Here is a 27,312-nt window from a genome sequence, read left to right on the forward strand (position 1 = left end):
TAGTGAAATAAAATAATTTTTGGTTTAAGTGGAGTATATGTTAATATCTTGTAGTTCATGTAGAACTGAAAAAAAATACACCTAATGTTTGACAAAGCTGGTGATTATGTTTATGTAAATGCATAGGTATTTTTTCTTTTTTTTTTCAAAGGAAATAGCTTTATAAATGGGTGGACAAGGAATATTGGGTCAAGAATTTTCTCCTCTCTCTAATGGAAAGGAATAGTTAAAGAGCCTTTAGAAATATTCTTAGGCAGGAGAGATTGCCTCAAGTTTTATATCTGTTATCTGACTATATAAGATAAGCCTTGACATCTTATTATGGTCTACAGAGGTCTTTATCTGAAAGGCGCTCTGTGTATATTTACCGTATTACTAAGGTGGTCTCCCTGTCTTGAGCTCTTGAAGAAAAACAACTGTGACTACTTGGTGTCAGCCATTTTGCTAAAATAAATACTCTGCTCACACTAATGTTATTCCTTAAAGAAGTTCTGTGAAGTAGATGCTGTTATCCCTATTTTACAGATGGGGAAACAAAGGAAGGCTAGAATTATTTTTTAGGTCATATAGATAAGAAATTGGCTGAAATGAAGTTTGAACCCAACCAAATTTGCGTCTCTAGTACTACCCAATTCTTTCCTCTTCTCTTCTTTCCTTTCCTTTTCTTTCTTTCTTTTTTCTCTGCTCTCCTCCCCTCTCCTCCCTTCCCCTCCTCTTCTTTCTTCTCCTCTCCTCTTCTCTTCTTTTCTTTTATTTCATCATTGGTATGCAATCTTATGAAGGTTTCACAAGAAAAACAATGTGGTTATTATAGTCAGCCTTATTATCAAGTCCCTCCATACCCCTTTGCAGTCACTGTCCATCAGTGTAGTAAGATGACACAGAGTCCCTACTTGTCTTCTCTGGGCTACACTTGTTTTCCCCATGACCCCCCCCCCATACCATGTGCACTAATCATGATACCCCTCAATCCCCTTCTTTCTCCCTCCCCACCCGCCCTCCCTCACCTCTCCCATTTGGTAACCACTAGTCCCTTCTTGGGAGTTTGTGAGTCTGCTGCTATTTTCTTCCTTCAGTTTTGCTTTGTTGTTATACTACACAAATGAGGGAAATAATTTGGTATTTGTCTTTCTCTTCCTGACTTACTTCACTGAGCATAATATCCTCTAGCTCCATCCATGTTGTTGCAACTGGTAGGAATTGTTTCTTTCTTATCCTCCGCCCATTTTTTAATAGGGTTATTTGCCTTTTGGGTGTTCAGGCATATATTTTGGATGTTAACTCCTTGTCAGATAATGTCGTTTACAAATATTTTCTCCCATACTGTAGGATGCCTTTTTGTTCTCCTTATGGTATCCTTTGCTGTACAGAAGCTTTTTATCTTGATGTTCCATTTGTTCATTTTTGCTTTTGTTTCCCTTGCCTGAGGAGATGTGTTCAGGAAAAAGGTGCTCATGTTTATATTCAGAAGATTTTTGCCTATGTTGTCTTGTAAGAGTTTTATGGTTTCATGACTTAGCATTCAGGTCTTTGATCCATTTTGAGTTTCCTTTTGTTTATGGGTTACACAATAATCCAGTTTCATTCTCTTGCATGTAGCTGTCCAGTTTTGCCAACACAAGTTGTTTAAAGAAGCTTTCATTTCCCCTTTGTATGACCATATATGCTTGGGTTTGTAACTGGGCTCTGTAGTCTGTTCCATTGGTCTATGGGTCTGTTCTTGTGCTAGTACCAAATTGTCTTGATTAATGTGGCTTTGTAGTAGGGCTTTAGGAGGATGGCCATTTTGACAATATTAATTCTTCCTATCCACAAGCACAGGATGTGTTTCCATTTTTTGAATTTGGTTTGCTAATATATTGTTGAGTATTTTGCATCTATGTTCATCAGGGGTATTGGTCTGTAGTTTTCTTTTTTTATGGTGTCTTTGCCTGGTTTTGATACTAGAGTGATGCTGGCTTCATAGAATGAGTTTGGAAGTACTCCCTCCTCTTCTATTTTTTGGAAAACTTTAAGGAGAATGGGTATTATGTGTTCTCTAAATGTCTGATAAAATTCAGCGGTGAATCCATCTGGTCCAGGGATTTTGTTCTTGAGTAGTTTTTTGATTACCGATTCACTTTCATTCCTGGTAATTGGTCTGTTTAGATTTTCTGTTTCTTCCTGGGTCAGTCTTAGAAGGTTGTATTTTTCTAGAAAGTTGTCCATTTCTTCTAGGTTATCCAGTTTGTTAGCATATAATTTTTCATAGTAGTCTCTAATAATTCTTTGTATTTCTGTGGTGTCCATCGTGATTTTTCTTTTCTCATTTCTGATTCTATTGATGTGTATAGACTCTTTTTTTCTTGATAAGTCTGTCTAGGGGGTTTATTTTGTTTATTTTTTCAAAGAACCACCTCCTGCTTTCATTCTTTCTATTGTTTCATTCTTCTTGATTTTATTTATTCCTGCTCTAATCTTTATTACATCCCTTCTTCTACTGACTTTGGGCCTCATTTATTTTTCTTTTCCTAGTTACATTAATTGTGAGTTTAGACTGTTCATATCAGATTGTTGTTCTTTCCTGAGGTAGGCCTATGTTGAGTTATTGTTGTCATTTGTCAGCATATATTGCTCGATCTCCGTTTTTATTTGATCATTGATCCATTGGTCATTTAGGAACATGTTGTTAAGCCTCGATGTGTTTGTGGGTTTTTTCGTTTGTTTCTAGTGTCATACCTTTGTGGTCTGAAAAGCTGGTTGGTACAGTTACAATCTTTTTGGATTTACTGAGGCTCTTTTCGTGACCTAGTATATGATCTATTCTTGAAAATGTTCCATGTGCACTTGAGAAGAATGTGTATCCTGCTGCTTTTGGGTGAAATGTTCTGTAGATGTCCATTATTCCATCTGTTCTTTTGTGTTGTTGAGTGCCTCTGTCTCCTTATCTTCTGTCTGGGTGATCTGTCCTTTGGAGTGAGTGGTGTGTTGAAGTCTCCTAAAATGAATGCATTGCTTTCTATTTCCACCTTTAATTCTGCTAGTATTTGTTTCACATATGTAGGTGCCTCTGTGTCAGATGCATAGATATTTATATATCCTCTTGTTGGACTGACCCCCTTATTATTATGTAATGTCCTTCTTTGTCTCTTGTGACTTTGTTTTGAAGCCTATTTTGTCTGATACAAGTACTGCATGCAAATCCTGCTTTTTTCTCTACTAGTTGCATGAAATGTCTTTCTCCATCCCTTCACTTTTAGTCTGCATGTTCCTGGGTTTGAAGTGAGTCTCTTGTAGGCAGCATATAGTTGGGTCTTGTTTTTTTATCCATGTTGGTATGTAATAAATGTTAGGAAGAATTTCAGTAAGGGGTCAAAGGTTAGCCAAGAGTTAGGCATAAATCAGATTTACCAGAACACGATACTTCTTTTTGTTTAAACTGGTAGGGAGAGAAGAGGGGTCAGGAGAGGAAAATAACTTGATCTTTAGACGTATTAGAATCCTTACCATGAATATATGCATGGTGCCAAGGAAGAAACCCAAGTTTATACTGAGGTGTTACCTGAAGTTTGTACTACCTGTTGAAGCTTTCTTTCCATCTGATTGGATTCTGTATATGTATAATCATCATTAGATATTTAGGACTTTTAATATGAAAAATTCATTTCAGTGGTGAATACTTTCCCATCAGAACTTGAGTGAGAACACTATTGCTTTGGAGCAGGTAGTACCATGTCATCTTCAGATACAAGTTTCTGGGCAGGAATATGTGTAGTATATCAAAGGCAATTTCAAATAGGAACAATTAGACAAATATTTTAGCATCACTTCAACAATTACATGAAAACAACAGTTTTTTTTAAGCATCTGTACAAAATGAGAATCCAAAAGACACATACTTGTGCCACATAGTAATTCACCATGAAATAAGAAAAAGTCAGTTTGATGAGGTAAGGCAGTGGTTCTTAACTAGGGACATTTTTGTCTCCCAAAGAACATTTGGCTATGTTTGTAGACATTTATAATGTCACAACTTTTGGAGGAGTGAGGATTGGGTTTCACAGACTTGTAGCAGGTAGAGGCGTGGATGGTGCTTAGCACCCTGCAGGACAGCAGTCAGCCTCCACTGGGAAAGAATTACCAAGTTCAGAGGTCAGCAATGCCAAGAATGAGGGACCCTAGGGTGAGGGATTGCAAAGGACCTATTCACACATAAAATAAATGTCTTGTGGCCAGTAAACATAACAGGTTAAACATTTCAGGCTCACTAACAATGAATTAAATGCAAATGAAGGCGTTTTTCTAGTTAAATTGACAATTTTGAAAGATTATAATACTTGAATGACAAGGGTTTCTATACTGTTAGTACTGTAAAATGATACAGCACTTCTGAGAGGCTGTAGAAAATACATATCAAAAGTCTTGATATTTATACTTCAGACCTTTGACTCAGTAATTCACAGGACTACATATATATCCTAAGGTAATAAACATATCCCTACAAAGTTTATTATTAAGATAATTAGCCTCAATTATGTTTAACTGTAATGAGCTGGAAGCAAACCTAAACTCATTTTTAAAATATGGCAGATAATTAAATAATAGCGTAATCATATGTGATAACAAAAATCTTAACTTTCAAAGACTGTCCCATGTTAATACCCAGAGTGAGTAAGGTGGGAGAAACATTAGGGGTATTAAACTAGGATGTCAAATTGCAGTAAATAAGTGGAACAGAATAAAAATTAGTAGAAAAAATACACTAAAATGCACTTCTCTGGTGATTATTAGGCACATTATGGGCAATTTTCATTTTGTTTCTTTCTCTATTTCTAGTTCATTTTACCATGGCTGTACTAGTGATATAATGAGAAGAAACCCCAGATACCTCTTTTATTTTTAAACTCCAGTAAACTTTTATAGTAGTCCTATTATTTCTCAAGACTAGTTACTGAATAGTCTATCCTTTCCCAAATACCAAGTTTCCATTTATGTGTGAGTCTCTTCCTAGGCTGTCTGTTCCATTGATAGATTTTGATGTTTGCACAGTTGATAAAATATAAGATATGGTGTAATCATGCAAAAGAGAGGTCTTAGAGAGGTTTTCTCAGCTAGTAATTTGTATTTTACATTTCTTTAAAATGTCATGATTTTGTGTAGGTAGCTCAGTATGTTCCTACTTTTGCCAGGCTTTTATTCATATAATTCAATATTCAGATTAATTTTACTTGTTTTTGTTTGTTCTAGTCTCTTAATTAGTCAAGACTAAGTTCTTTGACATTTTGTTTTTATTTATTTTTCCCATATTCTCTTTGATGTTTACAAATAGTGCAGTATTTGCTATCCCTTGGAGGTAATAGGGCTTTCCTATGCTTTTCTCGTGCTAGCTTTTCACACAGACTACATGAAAAGTACTGAGACTGTAAGGAATAATTCAGTAGAATTTTGAACTGTAAGAGGCATCAAGATAAGATGGTGGCCAGTAAAATATTCTAGAACCAGGGGGCAAAATAAGAGACATATTTTTGCTCTTGAGCCTCTGAAAAATACCTTTAGCTGAGAATTGTGACAGAAACATGTTTCTTTTAGTATAGACCTGTGAGTTCCATGGAGAAAAATGGTTAGTACAGTGTTTCATAGTAGGATATACTTATTAGTGATATGATTTGTTTAGCCTTCCTAGAGGAGAAACTGCATAAAGGGAAAAAATGGAAGGGAAAGAGAAGAAAAGGAAGTGAAGGGAGGTTGGGTTACTTAAAAATAACTAATAGATAATGAATTTCATTGAATTCCTGAGTTAATTTTACCAAAGTAGATTTTCATTCTGAGTATGTATTTTATTTGGGGAGTGTTCACAGCTTTCTATTTTTTTATTTTCTATATGGAGGTACATGCAATAAAATGCACAGATTTTAGTGTACAGCTTGATGCATTTTGACATGTGTATACACTCATGGAACCATTATCCAGATCAACATACCAAACATTCTTACTAAATTTTTTCCCCCTCATCTTTTTCACTCAAACCCCCACACCCTCCACTGTGATAGCCACTAGTCTGCTTTCTGTGTTTATGAGTCTGTTTCAGTTTTATTTGTTCCACATATAAGTGAAATCATACTGTTTTTGTTTTTTCTCAGACTTATTTCACTTAACGTAATACCATTTAAGTTCATCCATGTTGTTGCAAATGGCAAGATTTCATTCTCTTTAATGGCTGAGTAATATTCCACTGTATGTATGCACCACATCTTTATCCATTCATCCATTGATGGGACTTAACTTCTGTATCTTGGCTATTGTAAATAATACAGCAATAAACACATGGGTGCATGTATCTTTTCAAATCAGAGATTTTGTTTTCTTTGGGTAAATTCCCAGAAGTGGAATTACTGGGTTGAATGGTATTTCTTTTTTTAATTTTTTGAGGAACCTTCATATCGCTTCCATAGTGGCTGCACCAATTTATGTTCCCACCAACCGTGTAGGATTGCTCCCTTCTCTCCACATCCTCATAAACACTTGTTATTTTTTTGTCTTTTGAATAGTGGACATTCTAACTGGTGTTGAGTGATATCTCACTATGGTTTTGATTTGCATTGCCCTGCCTGTTGGCCATCTGTGTGTCGTCTTTGGAGGAATACTTACTTATTCAGGTCCTCTGCTTGTATTTTAATTGGATTATTTGTTAGGGGGGAGATGTTATGTGAAGAAATTGATGGTAGGGTTGAAAATGTGTTTATGTTGTATGAACTTCTGTTTAGAATAATGTTACTGCATTTGAAAAATAAGGGTTTGTGGTATTGTGTTACTCTCTTCTAGTTCCTAGTAATCCAATGAGTACATTCCTCAGAATTACTTTTGTCAAATTTTCAGTTGATTTGCTCATGGCCTGGTTTTATGCTCAAATTTTACAATTTCCAGAGAAGCATTTTCTGTTTATGTTTTTATAAAATAGTGTTGCAACAAAACGCTTTATCACAGTTTATGTAAGCATTTTTTTCATCTGTGTATGGCATAGTAAATCTTAACATCTCTTGAATCTAATTTAGAGTAACAGTGCTGGATACATTTTAAACTCAAAGTACAGTGTGTACTTTCACTTCAGTATATAGGACTTAATTCCTACCTAACAGGTTAGTCATAGAGTCTTTGAAGCTTCCCATAGTTTGCTTTACCTGGGCTCCATCACTTTTTGTCTGGCTATTCCCATTAATGTTTGCTCTTTGTGTGTGTGTGTGTGTGTGTGTGTGTGTGTAATGTCATGGGTTGGTTGGCACGTGGTTAATGGAAAGATGGAGTAAAAAGCCCTTGTGTTTCTAGAAATTCTAATTCATAAAACAGATTATGACTTACTGGGTGATTATTAAAACTACGAAAAGAATTCTGAATTTAAGAAATAAGAACTGTTAGGCTTCTATTTTAGTAATCTTCATTGGTGTGTTTAAGTATTAGTTAAATGCATGTGGAGAGTCTAGAGAAATTTAAAAATAGTAGTAACTGTTGACAATTATATGTTAATCAGAAATTAATATTGGACATGCCAAAAATTATAAGTGTGCTGCCTTTGCTTGTTAAATCTTGAAATACCAAAATAGACCAGGGAAAGGAGGGAAGTGGTAATCATGCAAAACTTCTAATAATCATCCTCACAAAATTCTTTTAATCATAGTATAAAATTGACATACACATACAATTCACTCATTTAATAGAATGGAATTGTCAGATCACGTGTTAACTGTGTGTATAACCTTTCGAGGAACTGCCAAACTATTTTTGGAAATGGCTACATCACTTTGCATTCCCACCAACAGTGTATAGATTTCCAATTTCCCTACATACTCCTCCAGATTTGTTATTGTCCATCTTTTTTAGTATAGCCACCTTAATGAGTATGAAATGTTATCTCCTTGTTTTGATTTGCATTTCCCTAATGGATTAATGTTAATTTTTTTATGTGCTTACTGGATATCTATCTTTAAAGAAATGCCTATTTGAATCTTTTGTCTATTTTTCCATTTTTAAAAAATTGGGGTAAAATATACATAACGTAAACTTTATACCATTTTAAGTGTACCATTCCGTGGCATTAAGTACATTGACAGTCTAGTGCCATCACCAGCACTGTCTCCAGACCTTTCTCACCTTCCCAAACTGAAACTTTGTACCTATTAAACAGTAACCCCTCACCCTTCTCCCAACTCCTGGCAAATGCCTTTCTGCCCATTCTCTCTTTGAATTTGACTCTTCTAGATAACTCATATAAATGGAATAATAAAATTTGTTTTTTTGTGTCTCATTTCACTTAGTGTAGTGTATTCAAGATTAATCAGTGTTGTACAGTGTGGCAGATTTCTTTCCTTTTTAAGTCTGAATAATAACCCATTATAGGTATGTATACCACATTTAGTTTATTCATTCTTCTGTTGATGGACATTTGGGTGGTTTTCAACTTCTGGCTTTTGTAATAACTGCTTCATACATTGGGGTCCAAATTATCTAAATGATTGTGTCCCTGCTTTCAGATCTGTTAGATATCTGCCCAGAAACGCAGTTGCTGGATCATAAGGTGACTTTTTTGTTGTTGGATTTACTGAGGAACCACCATACTGTTTTCCACAGTGGCTTCATTATCTCAACATTCCTACCAGCGGTGCTTAGGGATTCCAGTGTCTCTGCGTCCCTGTCAGCCAGTACTTGTTTTGTTTTTTTGGGTAACAGCTAATGGATATGGAAGCACTCTCTCACTGTGCTTTGACATACTTTCCTGTAATGATTAGTGGTGTTGAGCCTATTTTTCATGTGCTTATCGTCCATTTGTAAATCAAATACCTTAGCCCATTCTTTAATTGTGTTTGTTTTTTTGTTATTATGTTGTAAGTGTTCTTTATATGCCCTGGATATTAACACCTTATGAGATAAAATTTGCAAATATTTTCTCTCATTTAGTGGGTTTTCTTTTCACTCTTGTTGATAGTGTCCTTTGAAACACAAATGTTTTTTATTTTAATATAGTTTGATTTTTCTTCTGTTGCCTGTGTGTTTGTTTTGGTGTCAGGTAATCTTTTATATCATGAATGATTGATTTTGAAATATCTTGGAGATGTATCAGGACTCTTCCAAGCTCACAGTGAGGAATACACATTTCCTAGACTTTTAGCTTATTATTTTGAAGTTCAGCTTTTATAATTGGCCTCAGATATTTCAGTTGTTTATCTTGAAGTGACAGACTCACTTCATTTGTTTTTGAGAAAATATCTACCAAATCCTTCTTGCCTGAATACGCATTGTTTGTTTGACAGTCCTTTCAAATAAAAAAGGCTTTCTATGAGAAATAGCAGCTAGTTGAGCTGGAAATAATATTCAGCTGCTATTCCTTGAGACCTCCATGGTATTTTAGTAATGCAGCTTAAGTCCTTCTGTATATTTCTCTTTTGTTACACAGAGTATTTAAAAGATGTGTATTGGAAGATTGAGATGAAAAAATCAGTACTTTTGAAAAAATTAAACTTTAAGTGAAACAGGTTTTTGTTTTTGTTTTTGTTTTTTTGCTTTGAGTTTGTGGTGGTGAAGAAGATGATGACTATTACTAGTATAGTTTGGTACTGCTACCCTGATTTGTGCTTAAGTGCCATCAGTTTTACCTGTTGCTATTTTTGCACCATCAGTGCAAATGTCAACAGAGTGAAAAGTCAACTGTTAACTCTTATAAAAGTAGCTTTGGTCTCTTGGACCACACTTTGTGAAAACTGGCCCTAGCTTATAGGGTTGCTTAATGGGATTGAAGAGTGATTGCGTATTAGCATTCCTTTTATTTTTCTTAAGCAGTCACCTAAGAAATCTGTCTGCTGCCATTAACGGTTGTGCTGTCTGTTTGGGGGAATAGCATTCTGACCTCTTCCATCTCCTGGAATTTAGCCTAATCAGGCAGATATCAACACAGATTTCCTAATCTTAGGGTAAAAATGTGAGGGGACCGGTAAAAAAAATTTTTACATTAATTTAATAAATGAACAGATACGAGAAGAACCTAGAAAGAGAATGTATGTTTTTTACTTTTACTTGGCAGATGACATGATGGGATAGAACCTGTGACACACACACACCCCCTAAATGACAAAAGATCCTGAAAATATTAAATGAAAGTAAATGACAAAGGAGTAATTGAAGTTTATTTTACTGTTTAACAGATACAAGACAAAAAACCTCTACTCATTTATATAAGAAAAAGCTTAGATGTTAACAGCTTAGGGTATAGAGTCATTCTCACTCATCCACTTAAAATTATAAATGTGAACTTGGAATAATTTTTAATAACCTGTTTAAAATGGCAGTGATACCTCCCTGGTTAAATTTATTATGAGGGATCAAGTAATAATGACATAATATTTTTAAGAGACTAAGAATGAAATTTAGCACACAAAAGGCTTTCAGCCAGAGGTAGTTGATTTTAAAGATTTTTATCAGAGACTTGGGGTTTGTTTGAGTGGGGAGGAGTTGGAAGATTGGATGGAATAAGGTTGGAGTTTATGAGTCAGAATGATCAGGCATAGTCTATGATGCTTCTGAACGAAGACCTTCTCACTACTACTTACTGAGAACTTAATTTTGTTAGCATTCATGTCATAGTAAATACTATATTGGGCTTTGTGTTTAAGAATTATAAAGCTACGTGGTATTTATATACATGATATTAAATTTAAAAACTTTTTTTTTCCTTACAGGATTCAGTGGTCCCAATTCAAAGGCTATTTTATTTTCAAACTGGAGAAAGTGATGGATGATTTCAGAACTTCAGCTCCTGAACCCAGAGGTCCTCCCAACCCTAATGTTGAATATATTCCTTTTGATGAAATGAAGGAAAGAATACTGAAAATTGTCACTGGATTTAATGGGTATGCACTTAATACTATTTTAAAGGCTTCATATTTTAGCAGAGGATTATAGATTTTTAAGTTTTTATGTATCTGGTTGTTTGATAATTGATTATCCTTCAGAGTAAGTTGTCTCTAGTGACATGGCATATTTATTTGTTGATTTTCAGCTTATAAGTATTTAAAATATTTACAGCTTTTTTTTCCTTTTTAACTTAAACCACCTTTATAGGTATCAGTGGCATTTAGACCTTAAATGAGTATGACAGTGGGAACATCAGGAAATATTTTAATGTTTTTCCTTTACATTTTATGTTTGGTATTATAAATCTTATACTTTGTCTAGAACCACTGTCTCATTGAGATAAATAACATTTCTTTTAAAATGAAAAAATAACACTTTATGAAATGATTCTACTTAGTGACTTTTTTTAATGAAGTGTCATTGATATACAATCTTCCGAAGGTTTCACGTGAACATTGTGATTTCAACATTCATCCATATTATGAAGTCCTCATCCCTCCGTATTGCAGCTGCTATGTATCAATGTAGTAAGATGCTGTAGAGTCATTACTTGTCTTTCCATGCTGTACTGCCTTCTCTGTGACCTACCTATGTTGTGATTGTGAATTATAGTGCCCCTTAGTCCCCTTCTCCCTCCCCACACACCCTCCCCAACCTGCTCCTCCCCTTTGGTTGGTAACCACTAGTGCCTTCTCAGAGTCTGAGTCTGCTGCTATTTTGTTCCTTCGTTTTGCTTTGTTTTTATACTCCACAAGTGAGTGAAGTCATTTGGTACTTTCTCTGCACTTAGTGACAGTGTGTCATATTCTGTCATTTTAAATACTTTCTTTTAGGACCTTTCATTTTTAGGGTTTCCTTATTGAAGAAGTATTGAAGTAGAATTTTTCAGTACTTAGGTTGGTGCATTAGCACTTTGTAGTGTGGGGCAACAATACCAAATTTAATGAATGTGGGTATTTAACCGTGAATTCACATTTAGGGACAGATTTATTTTAAGGTATTTCATTTGTAAGGATTTTTAGGAAGCGTAAATAGTCTCATGCCTTTCTTCAGATATTTAATCATGTGGGATTTGCAACAAGGTAATATAATTTAGTTAACTCTTTGTTATATGTTATGTTGCCCTGCTTTTAAGAGTCTGCTTAAAATATTAAAATCTTAATGCTTTGGTTTTAGGTATGTTACTGAAATACTTCTTTGCCAGGGGAGAAATTACAGCTTTATCGTTTCTGTGGGTTTGGGATGGGAGGGAGAGTTACTTTCACTGTGTACCTTGTATTCTTGGAAATTATTTAACTGTATACACATATTTCCGTATCAGTACTAGTTTTTTTTAACTCATGTACCCAGATGAAACTAAATGCTGTAGAAATAAGTTGCATAAGATTTACTATTGAACTCAATGTGTTCAAAATAACAATACTTTTTGTAAATAGTACATAGATAGCTAGTGCTTAAAGACATGGTAACTCATCTTTTATTTCAATTAACTATGGCTGCCATTTAAAAGTAAGAGTTAAAATGAAACAGGTCAAATTATACCACTGCTTTGTGAATGTTAAGATAATTTAATTGTGATTCTGAACAAGTAATACCATTTTTAATTCTTTCCAGTAAAATTGGACTATATACAGATAAGTAGGTTATCAAATAAATGTCAATATTTTTTAATTTCTTAATTTGTAAAATAGGTAATTGACCTGCTTCTGAAAATGAAGTCTTTAAATGCCTAAGCATACTTAAGCATAATTGCTTTTGAAACATTTTTCCTCTTTGAACCATAAGTATTTAAATTTGATTTTTTAGAATGGTAGTTTATGAATGATTTTCCCTAATCAGAGAGAATCCCAGTCTTATCAGTGATACATTGATGTTTTTCATTTTTAAATTTATCCTTTTTTGTCTCTGTTATATATTGGCACATTGAAACATGTCTGTAATCTTCAATTTTATTTTTGTGTTTTGAGTGAATATAAATTAGTTGTTACTTTAAAAAAGTTTTTGCTAAATAAGAATAATAGGTAGAAGTAGCATTTTTGTTCTTTTTCAACCAGTTTGAGGGTTTGTCCTTTTCAGTATACTTCTTTCACTGTTGTAATAGATGGTCTTTAAAATCACAAAAGTAATATATGTTCATAGTTTTTTTAGATCCCCAAATGTCATGGGAATACATAAAGAATCAGAGTAGGATCCTGTTTGTGTTACTTTATTTTCCTTTTTTAAGAGTTGTGATATCTTCTCTATATCATACATTTACAGCTTTGTCTTTTATTCATCTGTTTATTTGGAATGGCTATTATTTTTTATTGTATGAACAAATTATTATTTATTTGCTCTGTTCTTATTGGTAGTGGGTGTTTGTTTTTTGATTGTTAGAAATAGTGCTTGTAGTGAGAAATAGTGCATCCTTGTGCATACCTTCTTGTGTTGATGAATATATATTGAATATATACATAGATCAATTGTTGCTTTTTTTTTTTTAATTTGTAGGAATGGAATTGCTGGGTGAGAGTATATTCCAGCTTAAAATTTCTATTGATACTGCCAAATTGATCTCAGTGTGTTCATTTATGCTTCTGTGTGTATGTAAGTGCAGATAGCGTAATTCTTCTGATGTGTGTGTGTTTATTTTTGTGTCTCTGATTACAAGTGAAATTCAGCATCTTTTAATGTCATTTTTGCCTCTTTAACATACCCTTTTTTGCTTTTCTTATCTTTCAGTTTTCTTATTGGTAGGTTCATTTTATTATTTTGATTTTGCTTTTAATTAGTAAACCTATATATTGAATGCATCATAGTTTTTGCCATCAAGAAAACTACACATTTTCTAAAATTGAGTTAGTATATTATCAGCATATAAATTTTGCCTCTTTGAAGTGGAAATTAATCCATTCACTTGTTGGCTTAATTTCCTGAGCTGTAAGATTCAGGGGAAGGGTGATTAACTGTCTTCCAAACAAGGCCTATAACAGTCAATGCTTGAACACAACAGGTTCTCAAACAAACAAATAAATGGTGAATGGATGAATGGAAGGAATATAAATGAACAAGTTTCTACATCTGTATTTTGTTTAATGGGTCTTGGTAAATATAGTAAAATGCTTAAAATATTTTTTTGTAATTTAGCTATATTTTGTCTTTTTAAAATTACTTCTGAACTTTAAAATTTTATAGAAAGTGGAATGTAGCTCCTCCTGAGAACTGAAGTTAAAGTTTCTTACATGAGGAGCCCCAGAAATTGAAATTAACGAAATTAGAAACTTTAATGGAATGGTCAGCTAAAAGACATTTGTTGCCTTTTTTGTCATCTGTTTGGGATTATAATGAACAAGAGTATATGGGCTTGCTCAGATCAGGACCATTTATAAAAACCCTCTTCCTATCGTAGACACCAGGAATGTAATTTAGAAACTGCTAGTAGCTGGTAGTTCATTACTATAATGGTACACAAACAGGGATTTCCAAGGGTAAAGAGATTGTTACTTGACATTCCTAGTAGTTTAAAAAGGTCATTTTATGTCTTCTAAATTATTGGAATGGAAGAAAAATGAATGTAAATTACTCAGTGGTGCCCCTTCTTTGACAGTGCTGTTAGACCTAATAGTTTTCTAAAATAAACAGTAAATTTCACTTACTGTAAATAGTTGACTAAAATAGCTTGGCTGCATATTTATGAGGGGGTCTGGAAAAAGTTCATAACCATTTGGTATCTAAAAATCTTTTAATTGTTACATCATCTGTAACGCAGGTACAGTCAGTCACAACTGAGGCATGACTGTCATCTTTTGGCATGATGATCTTTCTGACTGTTGAATTTCTTCTCTAAAGTTACTTATTCCTAAAAACTTCACATTATTGTTTTATGGATGTGTGCATAAACACAGTTTGCCTTTGTAAGTTTCTACACCCTGGGAGTGTATGTCTCTCTTCATACCTTTTTTAAAAGTCATATATGAGGTTTTTGCACTCTTAAATCTGGATTGTAGATACATAACATAAACTCCTTTTTTGATTTTGTATTTGCTTTATGGTAGCTGGAGGTTATTTAAGGATGAGAGAATGTGTTCTTGACTTCTATTATTAAATTGTTGTGTGCTACCTTGGCCTATTTTATTGCTTGGGGGATTTTCTCCTCAGGAAAAACGGTTTTTGAATTTTTATGTTAATTATATATGTCAGTATTTGTTGAGCTATTGAATTGATCAGCTAAATATGTTTATTTCCTTTTTCTTCACTTCCTTTTCTCTTAGCATAAGTACAGTATCATTTTGGATCAGAATTATTTAGTAGCTTTTCCGCCTTACTCTACTCCCTGCCCTGCCTTATCTGGTGGTAATATGGTTTGATGTGATGTTCTGTCTATAATACAGTTTTTTAAATCAAATCAAACGATGGAAAATAGAAATCTGATTTTTTTCTTGACATTTTTACTTGATGCTAGTAAAATAACAATTCAGACTATTGGAGGCACTATGAAAGACACTTAACTTGATTAAAAGCATTGACAATTGCTACAGATTTATTTTGGGATGGGCAATGACACACACACTAATTGAAGGTTACTTAACCATTACTGAAAGAAGCTAATTCTTCATTTTCTTAATTTTTTGTACTTGCCATTTTACAGTGATATTTTCAGTAAATACCAGAACTTCTGACATTTGATTTAAGACATAAAACATGCATATGAATATTTGTATGTGTATGTGATTTGTATTTGTATAGATATATACACACACCCATTTTAAAGCCTGAATACATAAAGAGCATATAGCTTTTAGAGCGATTTTCACAGTATTCCAGCGGTATTTCTGACTTTTGTAGGATATAAGAGTAAACAAAACAGAATCTCAGACTTTTGATAATTGAGCAAGGTTTAAGTTAGTTTCCACCTAAATAATTGAGGTCAGGCTTAAGTACTTCAGTTAATCAAGGCACAGTGTTAAGTGTGGCTACTAATAGTTAGGCATAAAGACATAGTAAAAACTATATCTTTATGCACAAAACAAAAACTAAATTGGCTGTTTCTTCATTTTTCTTAATAGGATATCTGATTTTACAGTTATTTCTTTAGCTTTTAGTCTAGTGAACTGCAATATTTTGTATTTATCTTTTTTATGAGAAAAACTGCTATAACAGTGGTAAGGTCTGATTTTTTTTATTTTTAATCTTGGACTCTGAATGAAATGGGCTTTTTTTTTTCCCTCTCTGAATGTCTCTTCCTAACTTGATACCTTGGTATATATTCAGAATATTTGTACATCTTAATGATCAAACAGTTAAACAGGTTAAGATAAATTTCAGTAAAAATATTATTTTGGAAATTCTTTTTGGGGCTTAGCCTTACTGTTTAAAATTTCTGTCTTTTAAAAAATAGCCCTGAAATGATTATTTATTCTTAGATGGCTTGCTCTGATGTTAAGCAGATTTTGGTATTGAACTCCCGTAGTTAGGTATACAAGACTTGATCTTTCCCTTTCTCTAGGTCAGTAAACGGGCACAGATTGCAGTGAAATTCAGGTACATAACTACTGAAAAATGTGTGATTCTGTGTAATCAGGGCTATTTGCTTTCTTTGGAATTAAAAGGAATATTTGTAAAAAAACAAAATACTTTTGTTCCTCTCTTTGGTAGGTCTTGGGAGCATTTGTGCCTTTCCACAGTCTCCATTAAATAGCAGTTGGGATCAACATGATGATAGGAACTAAGATTTATCGAACACTTCAGAAAATATTTCAAGCACTGTTAAATGATTTATGTACATTATATCATATTTGTCCTCATGATAATCATGAGAGAGGTGCACTCACAGAATCTTTTTCCAAATGAGGACATGAGGACTTAAGAGAGGTAAACTCAACTTGGGGGCAAGGTCTCTCAGTGGGCTAGCGAGTATTTTTTTTTTATCACATCACCTTATAATTTGTACTGGCTGACAGTGTTCTGTAGCCTTTCTAAGTGACATTTGAAAGGACTTCTTTTGGATCCTTTATGTAATGTAGGTTTTTTTTTTTAATGTTATTGAATTTTGTAAACAAACTTTTTTTGTAGACAAACTTGTTTGTTTAAATTGCAAGCTAGTCTTATATTTCTGATTGTTTTTTTAGTTCCTTATATAATAGTTTTCTTATATGGACAGATTGCAGAGTAAACGGAACAGAATTTATTTGAAATAACCCCCAATATTTTTCCACTAAGTTATTCTATAGTACACCTTCGCTAATGAACATCTTTTTCCCATTCCCCCAAATGTAGGGATTCTGGTTCAGATTTTTCATTGTAAGTAATTTTCATTTTTGCTCTTTCCTTTTTAGCACAATGTCTTAAATTAGGTAGTAATTTTTACTGAGAGGAAAGCTTTAATACATGTAGGAGTTAGATATAGAAGAGTAACAGAAGGCAGACCTTTCATATAGTTATATGAAGCATTCATTTGTATTCATTTATCTGGTTTATTATTTCTCCTTTTAAAGACCTGCTTCAGGTTAAGTGTTCCCAGGTTCATGCTTGCTTCCTTGGCATACAGTTTATTTCCTTAGCACTGTGCACACAACTTTGTGCATTTGTTACTGTAATTATAATTCACATTTCTACCTGCTCTGCTAATTATTTCTAGCTTATATATTAGGCTCTCATATTTACTTAAAAGGTTAAAAAGTAGAAACCGTTTGTAAAGAGGTTTTAGTGCAGTTGTCAAAAACTACTGTATTAATATTTCCAACTTTCATTTACAAGTAATGCTTGTTTTTTAGCCTATTCACCTGAGGGAAGGTAGTGTTAAGTGGCATTTTAGTGCCATCTATTGGACACTTGGTAAATGACTTTAAAAACTTCTGAAATCGCCTAAGAATGTAAACTTTTATCATAGGCTATTAATTGTGAGTATTTCTATGCAAACAATATATCCCCTGCAAAAGCAGTATTAATATTTACCAGCACATACAGTGTTAATAAGTGGTTACAGTTTTACTTACCTTCCTAAAGAAAATCAGCCAAAATATGTAGTTGTAAACATTATTAAAATGAAAGTTTAAAGGTACTCACCTTTTAAAGCTAATTTTAAAAGAAAAGACTAGTTTTTGGTGTATGAAAGAAATTTAGTTGGAGGAAAAGACATGCTTAGGAAATATCTGTTTAAATATTTGTCAGTTAAGTACTGTTTGAATGTTCTTTAACACTGGATGCTATTTTTGAATCCCATGTAAACTTTTAATTACAGTACCACTTTGAGGTGATGAAGGAATAGCATAAGTGGGGTGTGTGTTGTGTTTAAGGTTTGGAAAGTACTGAACTAAAAGAGGGACTGAGATGCCTGATAAAAACCACTAATACTCTGAAATCCACAGGGGTGCTGCCTTTCAGATACATATGCATATAAATTATATATTGAGGGTAGTACACATGAAAAGACCCTGCCTTTAAGAAGGATCAAATATGAGAAAAGACAGTTTGGAAACTGATGTCGTTTTATTATATATGTAGCTTGAGAAAATGCTTAATTTTTTAATGGAGCTGTTTTGTGTAGTAGCTGTATGTTTCCATTTACATGTTGCCTTATAGGAACGAACCGATGTGTCAGCTTACAATTCTGTTTGTGATGTTGTTGGTGTGCCTTGTGCTTCTCTTTGCCATTTAAAGATTTCTTAGTTTCACTGTGTACTTCACTTGGAAGAGTTTGTCAAAAGGAAGAAGAAGTGTATTCTTTCTCAGAACCTGAAGGAATTTTCTTAAAACAGTCATGGTGAACATGAAATTCTGTAATTTCTAGCTGTTCGTGAATATTTGTGATATCAGGAAAACCTTTCATGTTTTAGTTAGTGTCCAGTCTTTTTGTAGAACAGGAGTTTTCTGACTGAAGATTTGATGCTACTTGAGAAAAGGTTGATTTTTTTTGGTTTCTTGGGTAACTGTTTTCATATTAATAACATTTACTTTAACCTTTTCAAAGCTTTTTGAAGTTGTATTGACTTTTTATAAGAACATAAGAATAGTATTGATGTTCATACTATGAGAACTAAAAATAGTTTGTCCAGTTAGAAACTATTAGTGGTATAGTAGAAGGGAAGACATGGGATTTGAAAGTTAGAGAAGCTAGGACCTTATGTGGGAGACTATTGTGTCAAACTGCCTACTATCAATAAAGAACTTTGTGAATGTTAATTATATTAATTTGAGACTTTGTAATTCTCTTCATAAGAGGAGTCAGATTTGTTGGCAAATACTGAAGTCTGAAATTTATGCTTGTATTTTTTAACTGCATGTCATAATATGTTTGCTGTTTAAACTGTAATTGAGAAATGCTAATGTGAGATGCAAAACTACTTTTATATTTATAAGATGATTTTAGTTCTATGTCAATTTTGTATTTGCTATGATAAATAATTTTATTATGGTTGAAGTATTTTGGTAAAGTTAACAATGAGACACATCAAAATACTGACTTTTTGTTTGTATGTATTACAAATTTGGTGAAGCATGTAGACCGTATAGAAAGTTGTAAATATGGGGCAGAACCATGCTTACAATACTTTCATTGGAATCATTTGTCTTACTCTATTTGATGATAAAACACTTGTAGTTTTATTTGAATACTGTGAAGAAATCTGTGTGCAAAAGAACTCTTCAGGAAAAGTTCCTGTATTTAAATAAATTCTAACTTATTACTTGTGTTGCCTCTCTTGTAAACTTTAAATTTTCATAATTCAAAATGTTAAATTTTTTTCTCAATTTTGGAGCTTTGTTAATTTTGAATGTTCTTTTTTGTTATTTTAAGGCAGGGAAGGGAAAATTATTTTCATGATAAATAAGAAGGTGTGCTCACTGTCCTGCCTGTTTTTAAGTGACTCATCCATTCATTCCCCTATTGTAGCATTTTCTTTTGTAGCTTAACACATGGGTGCTTAGATAAAGCTTTAAATAGCAAGAGTAGTAATGACCTAATTCTCTAGATAATTTATGACCTCAAACTATAAAATTATATTCTTTTGCAGTATTCCTTTTACTATTCAGCGACTGTGTGAACTGCTAACAGATCCAAGGAGAAACTATACAGGAACAGACAAATTTCTCAGAGGAGTAGAAAAGGTATTTATTTTATTATTGGAACTATATTAAACTAGTATAATAGGTTTAAGAAAAGAACATTAAGTAAGCTCTGTTTTCAGACACCTTTTCTTAAAAGTTTCTTGGCCTATCTGGAGTTTTCTCCCAAATTGTTTTCCCGATTGTGTTCTGAGTTTCAGGGAGAGATGCAATGGCAGCGGGGCAGAGGAGGGCTTGTGATCAGTGAAGTTAGGGGAAAGAACTTATTTATTGTCTCTTGAAAATTCATAGTATACATTAACAGATTGAAGGTCCTATAAAGTTATTTTAACTTGAGTAAACTTTTGCAGATTTGTTTACCCTCAGAATTAATTTTTTTAGTTCTGGAGTTCAGGATATCTAAGTTGATGCAAAGCATTTAAGTTAGATACTGAGAAAGATACAGATCAAATTTAAGAATGAGGGAAGCATTAGGATTTTTGTGGGTGAGGGATGTTAGTTACAAGGGAAGGGCATGTTAGGAAGTGTGAACAAAAGATGTCAGGATGTTTGATGGAATGAAAAGTAAGAAACTGAATTGTCTGGAGGGGAGAATTAAAGGAGCCCTATTGGAAGGAAGATTGAACTGATGGGTTGCTGAGTCCCTCAGTGATTGATCCTAAAACATAGTCCAGTGGTGAGTTTACAGGTTCTAAATCAGAATCAATTTGTTTTACCCTTAAAGCAGGAATCAAAACCATTACTTAGTGATCTGCAGTAGATTTTAGGGCCTTGCTGGATTAATATGCTTTGTTAAGCTTCCATGCCCTCAATAAGATTCCTGAAGGGCAGGAAACTGAAATGGTTCATCAATATTTGTTTTTACCTTGGAGCCGTTAATAACTACATTTTGGTGAACTTTGGGTAGAAAGGCAGTGTCACAGTAGTCATACCAGCAGTGGCCTTGCCTTTAAGTCAGGGCCGCAGTGTTCCATAGTTATCTCATTTTCTTCATCTGTAAAGTGTGACTACTAATAGGGCTCTGAGGGAGGATTAAGTGTAAAGCACTTACTCTAGCTCATAGTAAACTTTCAGTAAATATTGACTTAAAGTAGTTACTACCAGGAATGTTTTTTAAAACAATTTTTACTAAGGTATTATTGATATACACTCTTATGAAGGTTTCACATGAAAAAACAATGTGGTTACTACATGTACCCATATTATCAAGTCCCCACCCAGTAGGTACTGTCCATCAGTACTACCAGGAATATTATAAAAATGGTTTGAGTCTCTTTGGTGTCTGATGGTACACATGAAGGTTTTGATTAGGTACTGCTTTATGAGGTAATTCATTATACTTCACCTAAATATTCAGTCTCTAAATATTTTGGGGGTGATTGCATCTAAAATAAGAGAATATGGTCTCGCTCAAGTGCATGTAATATGTAATGTCAGCTCCAAAGTAACTGAGTCAAAAAAAAAAACTAGCAAAAAGCCCCAAATGATTTAGTAGGATATTTGATTTTAGGCTTCTGTTAATGTTTTAGTTTTTGTTTGATGAGAAGTTTTCATTTTTAACCATTAATTTTCTTTTATTAGTAAAACTGGAATAAATGGAAGCTGAACCTACCAGGGTGATTTTGAGGAATTAAAAACAAATGACTAAACTGTATGTTGTAATACTTGCCCTCAGTAAATCACCAATTTTTGTTATTGCAGAATGTGATGGTTGTTAGCTGTGTTTATCCTTCTTCAGAGTAAGTATAGATGTTTTTCTGTTTCTGTACATTATATCCTAATTACATCATTTCTAATATATTTGCCTTAAAATAGGGTACATTTATTTTATATGTAATGAAGCATAACAACATTTATAAAGAATTGTAAAGCCAGTCCCCAAAATAGAATTTACCAATAACATTTGCCAGTAAAGAAAGTTGGATTAAAGAGATGGGTGGTTTCCTGTCCTGTTAGCCCTGTAGAATTCATGTACTCTCATGGCACTCAGGGCCCTGGGATCCCATTCTGCAGACCTTTCCAGGACAGCCCTAGGTGCTAACTCCTGGGTTTAGAGTAGCTACTTGATTACGATTCGTCTTTACAGTGGACAAGTTATTTCCAGCTTTCAGGATTCATATAGGAAATTAAGATATCATCTTAGGGCACAGTCCTTGGCACTATTGATATTTTATTATTGATGGCTATCCTGAGAATTGCAGGAGGTGTAGCAGTGTCCCTAACCTCTACCCATTGGATGCCAGTAGCGTCACCCAGTTTCCCTGAGTAATGTCTTCAAGATATTGCTTCCTGTCCGCTGGTGATGTGTGGTGGGGGAAGGATTGTGAGGAGGATGTTGCCCTGTTTTGAGAAACATTGGTTAAGTTATTATCATATGATTTCCTTGACAATAACAGAATCTGTTTTTAGAAGTCTTAAGAATATATGTGGTGGTAAATAAGATGCTAAGGTAATTCCCTTATTAGGTTATATTTCACAGAAGTCTGTTTGTTTGGTTCTTTGTTGGTGAGATTTTACAAAAGGTATTTTAGACCCATAATTCTTACCAGTATTAAAGAGCTAAACTACCCATAATTTTTTTTCTTTTCTCACAGGAAAAACAATTCCAATAGTTTAAATCGAATGAATGGTGTTATGTTTCCTGGAAATTCACCAAGTTATACTGAGAGGTAAGGTGATTGATTTTTAATATCCAAAGAGGTTGCATTTTCCTAATTATGAGTAGTAGGTTCAGTGTTGTTGTTTTTTTTAAGAATTGGGGCATTTTATATAGGATATGCTAAACAATTAGTTGATGTGGTAATCTGTGCATCTGAAAGGCAGTTACAACAGGTACTTCTTTGATTTGTTCATATAAACAGATCTTGGAGAGGGGGGTGCTGACTTTTTACAAAAATGAGAAAATGAGACTGATTTATTTTACCATAGGTCTAATATAAATGGGCCTGGAACACCCAGGCCACTTAATCGACCAAAAGTTTCTTTGTCAGTGCCCATGACAACAAATGGCTTGCCTGAGAGCACAGACAGCAAAGATTCAGACTTACAGCAAAACGAGGACAAAAATCACAGGTATGTATGTGATTTATTCTTTAAAAATGTTTCACAAAAAGTTAACATTCATTGATGGTTTTCAGCACTCATTATTTACTATTTACAATTTGCTATTGTTTTGAGAAAAGGACAGAGGTTTAAATGTGGTTATGGGAGCTGTGACTTCTAGCCATTTACAGCATTAGTATATGATGAAGATGGACATAGGAGAGGCTTAAAACTGCTGGTTTGGTAGATCCTCTTCATAATAGGGTCTTAAGAAAATAGAGTGGTCATCATGCATTTTATTTTTTGTTTTTGAAAGTTACTTGAAAAGAAAAATATTTGTAAATGAGTTGAAATTTTGTAATTAATTTCTTATAGATCATAAAAGAAAGCCTTTTATTTATATCCCCTCTCAAATTTTCTGCATCACATTAAGAGAAAGAAGATTAAATGAATGGGAGGACTTTAAAGAGCTGTCCATTTGGAAAGTTACAGTTTCATTATAGGAGGACATTTAACTTACTGGAGAATTGAACAGAAATATCATTTAACTTGTTGACTAGTTCCTAGTGGGAAACACTCAAAACAGTTTAGGTTCCCTCGAAACTGTTCTCTTGTGTTTTTCTTTGCCCAGATGTTACAATTTGACTTTGACACTGAGATATGATGTAAAAAATTATTAGACCTTAAAAATGAGAATGTAGAAGATGAAGAAAATAATCTTATTAATGACACTTTAAAAAAAACATTTGCAGTGACTCTTCAGCATCTGCACCAGACGGTTCCTCAGTGAGCCCTATAAAAAATAAACATCCAGATGAAGATGCTGTGGAATCTGAGGGGCATGAGGTAAAAAGACTCAGGTTTGACAAAGAAAGTGAAGTCAAGGAGATGGCCAGTCAAACATCTTCCAGTGAAATTTCTTCAGTTACGGTTGAAGAAACAGAAGCATCGTCGTCATCTCAGGATAAAGACAAAGAAAGTAGTTGTACCACGCAGCACTGTACAGAAGAGGATGAAGAAGAGGATGAAGAGGAAGAAGAAGGTATTTAGAGACCATCTGTAAAAGGGTGGAGTTAAGGAAATCCTCAAATTCTTATACTTCCATTTTTGCGTGAAAGAAATTAACATAATTGAACTCCTTATAGTGCTGATGTTGGGCTATTCTCTCACCTGTATGTAGTTGCTGCTGAGTTTCAGGGGCTATGATTTGAACTGTAGAATATCAGAATTCTTGAACTTACTGTGGAGGTATTTTGAAAATAAAATTTAACTACAACAACATTTGCTTATTTTTAGAGTCTTTTATGACATCAAAAGAAATGACCCCAGAAAGAAAAAATCAAGAAAAAGAATCTGATGATGCCTTAACTGTGAATGAAGAGACTTCTGAGGAAAATAATCAAATGGAGGAATCTGATCTGACTCAAGCTGAGAAAGATTTACATTCTGAAGGTAGTGAAAATATAGGCCCTGTAAGTAGTGGTTCTGATTGCCATGAAAAAGAAGAATTAGTAGGATCCAATTCCAGTAAAACTGGAGAGAGTCCCTCAGAATCATCCATGGAAAATGACGACGAAACCACAGAAGTCACAGATGAACCAATGGAACAAGACTAACTGTTTAGCAACATTTAGATGCAGTATTTTACATACAGTTCTGGTTTTACACTGTATAAACCTTTTATGTAATAAAGTGGACCTTTAGTTTTAAAAGAGAAGCAGGTTGTAAAGTACTTTATGGGATAAATCCTGAAAGAGTTGTACATGTAAGAACTGTGAATATCAGCTGCTCTGGGTCCTGCTTACCGCTGACTTTTTTTTGGTCTGGTCAAATCAGTGGTTTGTGTATAGTTTTGTTTTTTTTTTTAAATTTAGAATAAAAAGTTTTTAAACTGGAAGGTAGTAATTATAATTTTGAAAACCTTTTGGAGATTATCACATTTAGTTTATACATATGAAAGTTTTTTGTCTTGTCTCTTGCTGACAGCTCTAGCAGTTTTCATATTTTGGTCATAGTTTCAACATTTTAACGTGAAATTAGAGGGTTTCATGCTGTTTTCCAGATTTTATTGTTTAACTATGTACAATGGAACTTTAAGTCATATATACATACATACATACATATATATATATATGTATATGTACACACATACACATTATTCTAAGGGGGGAAATGTTATATTTTTCTGTTTCTATAAGAGATGACTACAGTGGATACTTTTTCTATTGGTAATGATTGAGTTCACCTCTTTCAGAAGACACTTTCTTTCTCTTCTGAGTAATTCAGATAAAATCTGGCCCTTGTGAAACCCTGGAAATCTTAAGTCTGTTGATGTACCAGGTTAAACACATTCCAAGAGATCCCTCAAACTAAAATTCTTTTGTATACTTCTGAGGTGCCTGAAAAAAGACTTCATTATTTATGAGAAAATGTGCTTTATCTTGGAAATTGTGTTCAAACATTAGTTTACTATTTTGTAGGATGAATGCTTATAAAGCTGACATGAGACCATCTCAGAAGAACCAGGCAGGTTCCTTGACCTTTTGCTTGCTTTTCTGAACATTGTGAATATTACACATTTCTTTCTAAATTATTCTAGAGTGTGCAGATGTCATGGTTGAAACACCACTGTACTGGAAGAATTAATATATTACTTTAGTAATATACTGGAGCTAAATGACTGAAGCTTTAGGGGTGTGTAGAAACCACCATAATTTGTATGACATTTTGAAGTGAATTAAATATTTTTGAACATGCTTCTTTGACAGCCAGTGTTATATTTTTCAGATCAACACAAAGCACAATGATTACTCTAAACTCAATATTTTCAAATTCACGTATTTGAAGTCATGCAAAGCTGCAACTTCCCTGTCAAAATTACTGGCTGCCAAATTTATACCTGTTTCTTCAGCTGTACCTTTTGATATTTAGAATTTTTAAATTTCTGTAGATTTTGTAGGATGTAATGTGTTCACTGCCTTTGTGAAGCGGTATATAATTGTATAATTTCTGTGTGTAAACTGAATGCTTGGGCTTTCAATACAGTATTCCTATAAAGCAATAAATATTAATGTTCTGAAATATTCGAGTACATTTTTATCAAAATATAAAAGAATCCCTTTTTAAGTTTCTGATATCTGAAGTACACAGATGAACTTATAAATCTGATGCAAACAGTTTCTGACACTGTATCATAATCTTTGGGGTAATTTGGGTGGCAACCACAAGTTAAAAGTTTTGACTAGTTGCTAATGACTAAAAATAATCAAAATGATTTGGCTCCGTTTATATTTGTAGGGTAATATACTACTGACTGACTTAATTGTCAAGTTCACAGCAGCTAGATGATATATTTGTATGTCTAATAGTTGAAATTAAAACTGAATTTACTGTGCCCAAGAGGGGAGAAAAATCACACATTGTAAATTTTTAAAAAGTTTTTTGCAAAAATGTTAAAGTGAAGCAAATTTTAAATGTAACATTCATTTGTAATAACCTATTGCTTTATTTTGTTGAGGGATATTTTGCCAATAAGAACAGATTTAAAGAATTTTAAGTTTAGAAATTTTGAAATTTTCTTTAGAATATTTATGGAATTATTGTCAATAAACCTATTCTTTAAGATCCTGTGACCTTTTGATATTTTTTATTTTAATTGTGCCATAGACCATTTTTAAACAAATTGATTTACTTTTGTTGGTTATGAGTTGAAGATTTACCATCATGACTTTGAGGTCTGTGGTTTTATTTGTAAACTTGCAATTGCTAATTTTGCAAGGGCAAATGTATTTCTTTATTAAATAAAGTACAATAATGGTGAATGTACCAAAATGCCATCACTAACTCTATGAGAGATCTGCATTTTAATCTATAGTTTATTAGTTTTAATATTTATTAGATATTCATATGTTGATCATAGGTCAAACTTGTTGCTGTTTATACAGATTATTATAGAATGCTCATGGAATATCTTCTTTCGGATGGGTGGAATTCTTACGTAGTTAAACTGGGAAACCTCGTTAAGTTGGTTTAAGACACTGATGCCCCATTTGGAAGTCAACTTCTGCAAGTATCCGTAGGTGTACTTAACACAAACTTTGCTTAATGAAAATGTCAGTTCTGATAGTAACTGATTCAGATGCAAATTTTTCAAAAGCTGATTTTAGGCACATTTTCTTAACACATTAGCAAAGTCATATTAGAACATCTAAATGAAAAATAACCTCCGCAATTTTTTGGACTTGAGCAGATTGTTGACCTGTTAGAATCTAGACTCTGAACCCAACATGTAAAAAGAATTTGAAGTGCTGATAAGGAAAGTGAGACTATGTATGGGTTTTTTTTGTTTTT

The 27,312-nt window shown here is 33.4% G+C and overlaps 1 protein-coding gene across 3 annotated transcripts in view; it reads left to right on the top strand.

Annotated features, from left to right (window-relative positions):
* Positions 1-26,591, top strand: part of PPP4R2 (protein phosphatase 4 regulatory subunit 2) — a 52,566-nt gene extending 25,975 nt beyond the window's left edge. For all 3 annotated transcript variants that reach the window (XM_037019288.2, XM_037019289.2, XM_073230918.1), the window contains exons 3-9: positions 10,704-10,874; positions 19,869-19,962; positions 21,622-21,659; positions 22,515-22,589; positions 22,849-22,992; positions 23,715-24,004; positions 24,259-26,591. In XM_037019288.2, coding sequence (XP_036875183.1) covers positions 10,704-10,874; positions 19,869-19,962; positions 21,622-21,659; positions 22,515-22,589; positions 22,849-22,992; positions 23,715-24,004; positions 24,259-24,578 — 1,132 coding nt within the window. In that variant the 3' untranslated portion in view covers positions 24,579-26,591. The remainder of the gene's footprint in view (positions 1-10,703; positions 10,875-19,868; positions 19,963-21,621; positions 21,660-22,514; positions 22,590-22,848; positions 22,993-23,714; positions 24,005-24,258) is intronic.
* The last annotated feature ends 721 nt before the right edge of the window (positions 26,592-27,312 follow it).

The sequence above is a fragment of the Manis javanica genome, chromosome 3 (assembly GCF_040802235.1).
Source record: "Manis javanica isolate MJ-LG chromosome 3, MJ_LKY, whole genome shotgun sequence".
In the NCBI taxonomy this organism is placed as follows: Eukaryota; Metazoa; Chordata; class Mammalia; order Pholidota; family Manidae; genus Manis; species Manis javanica.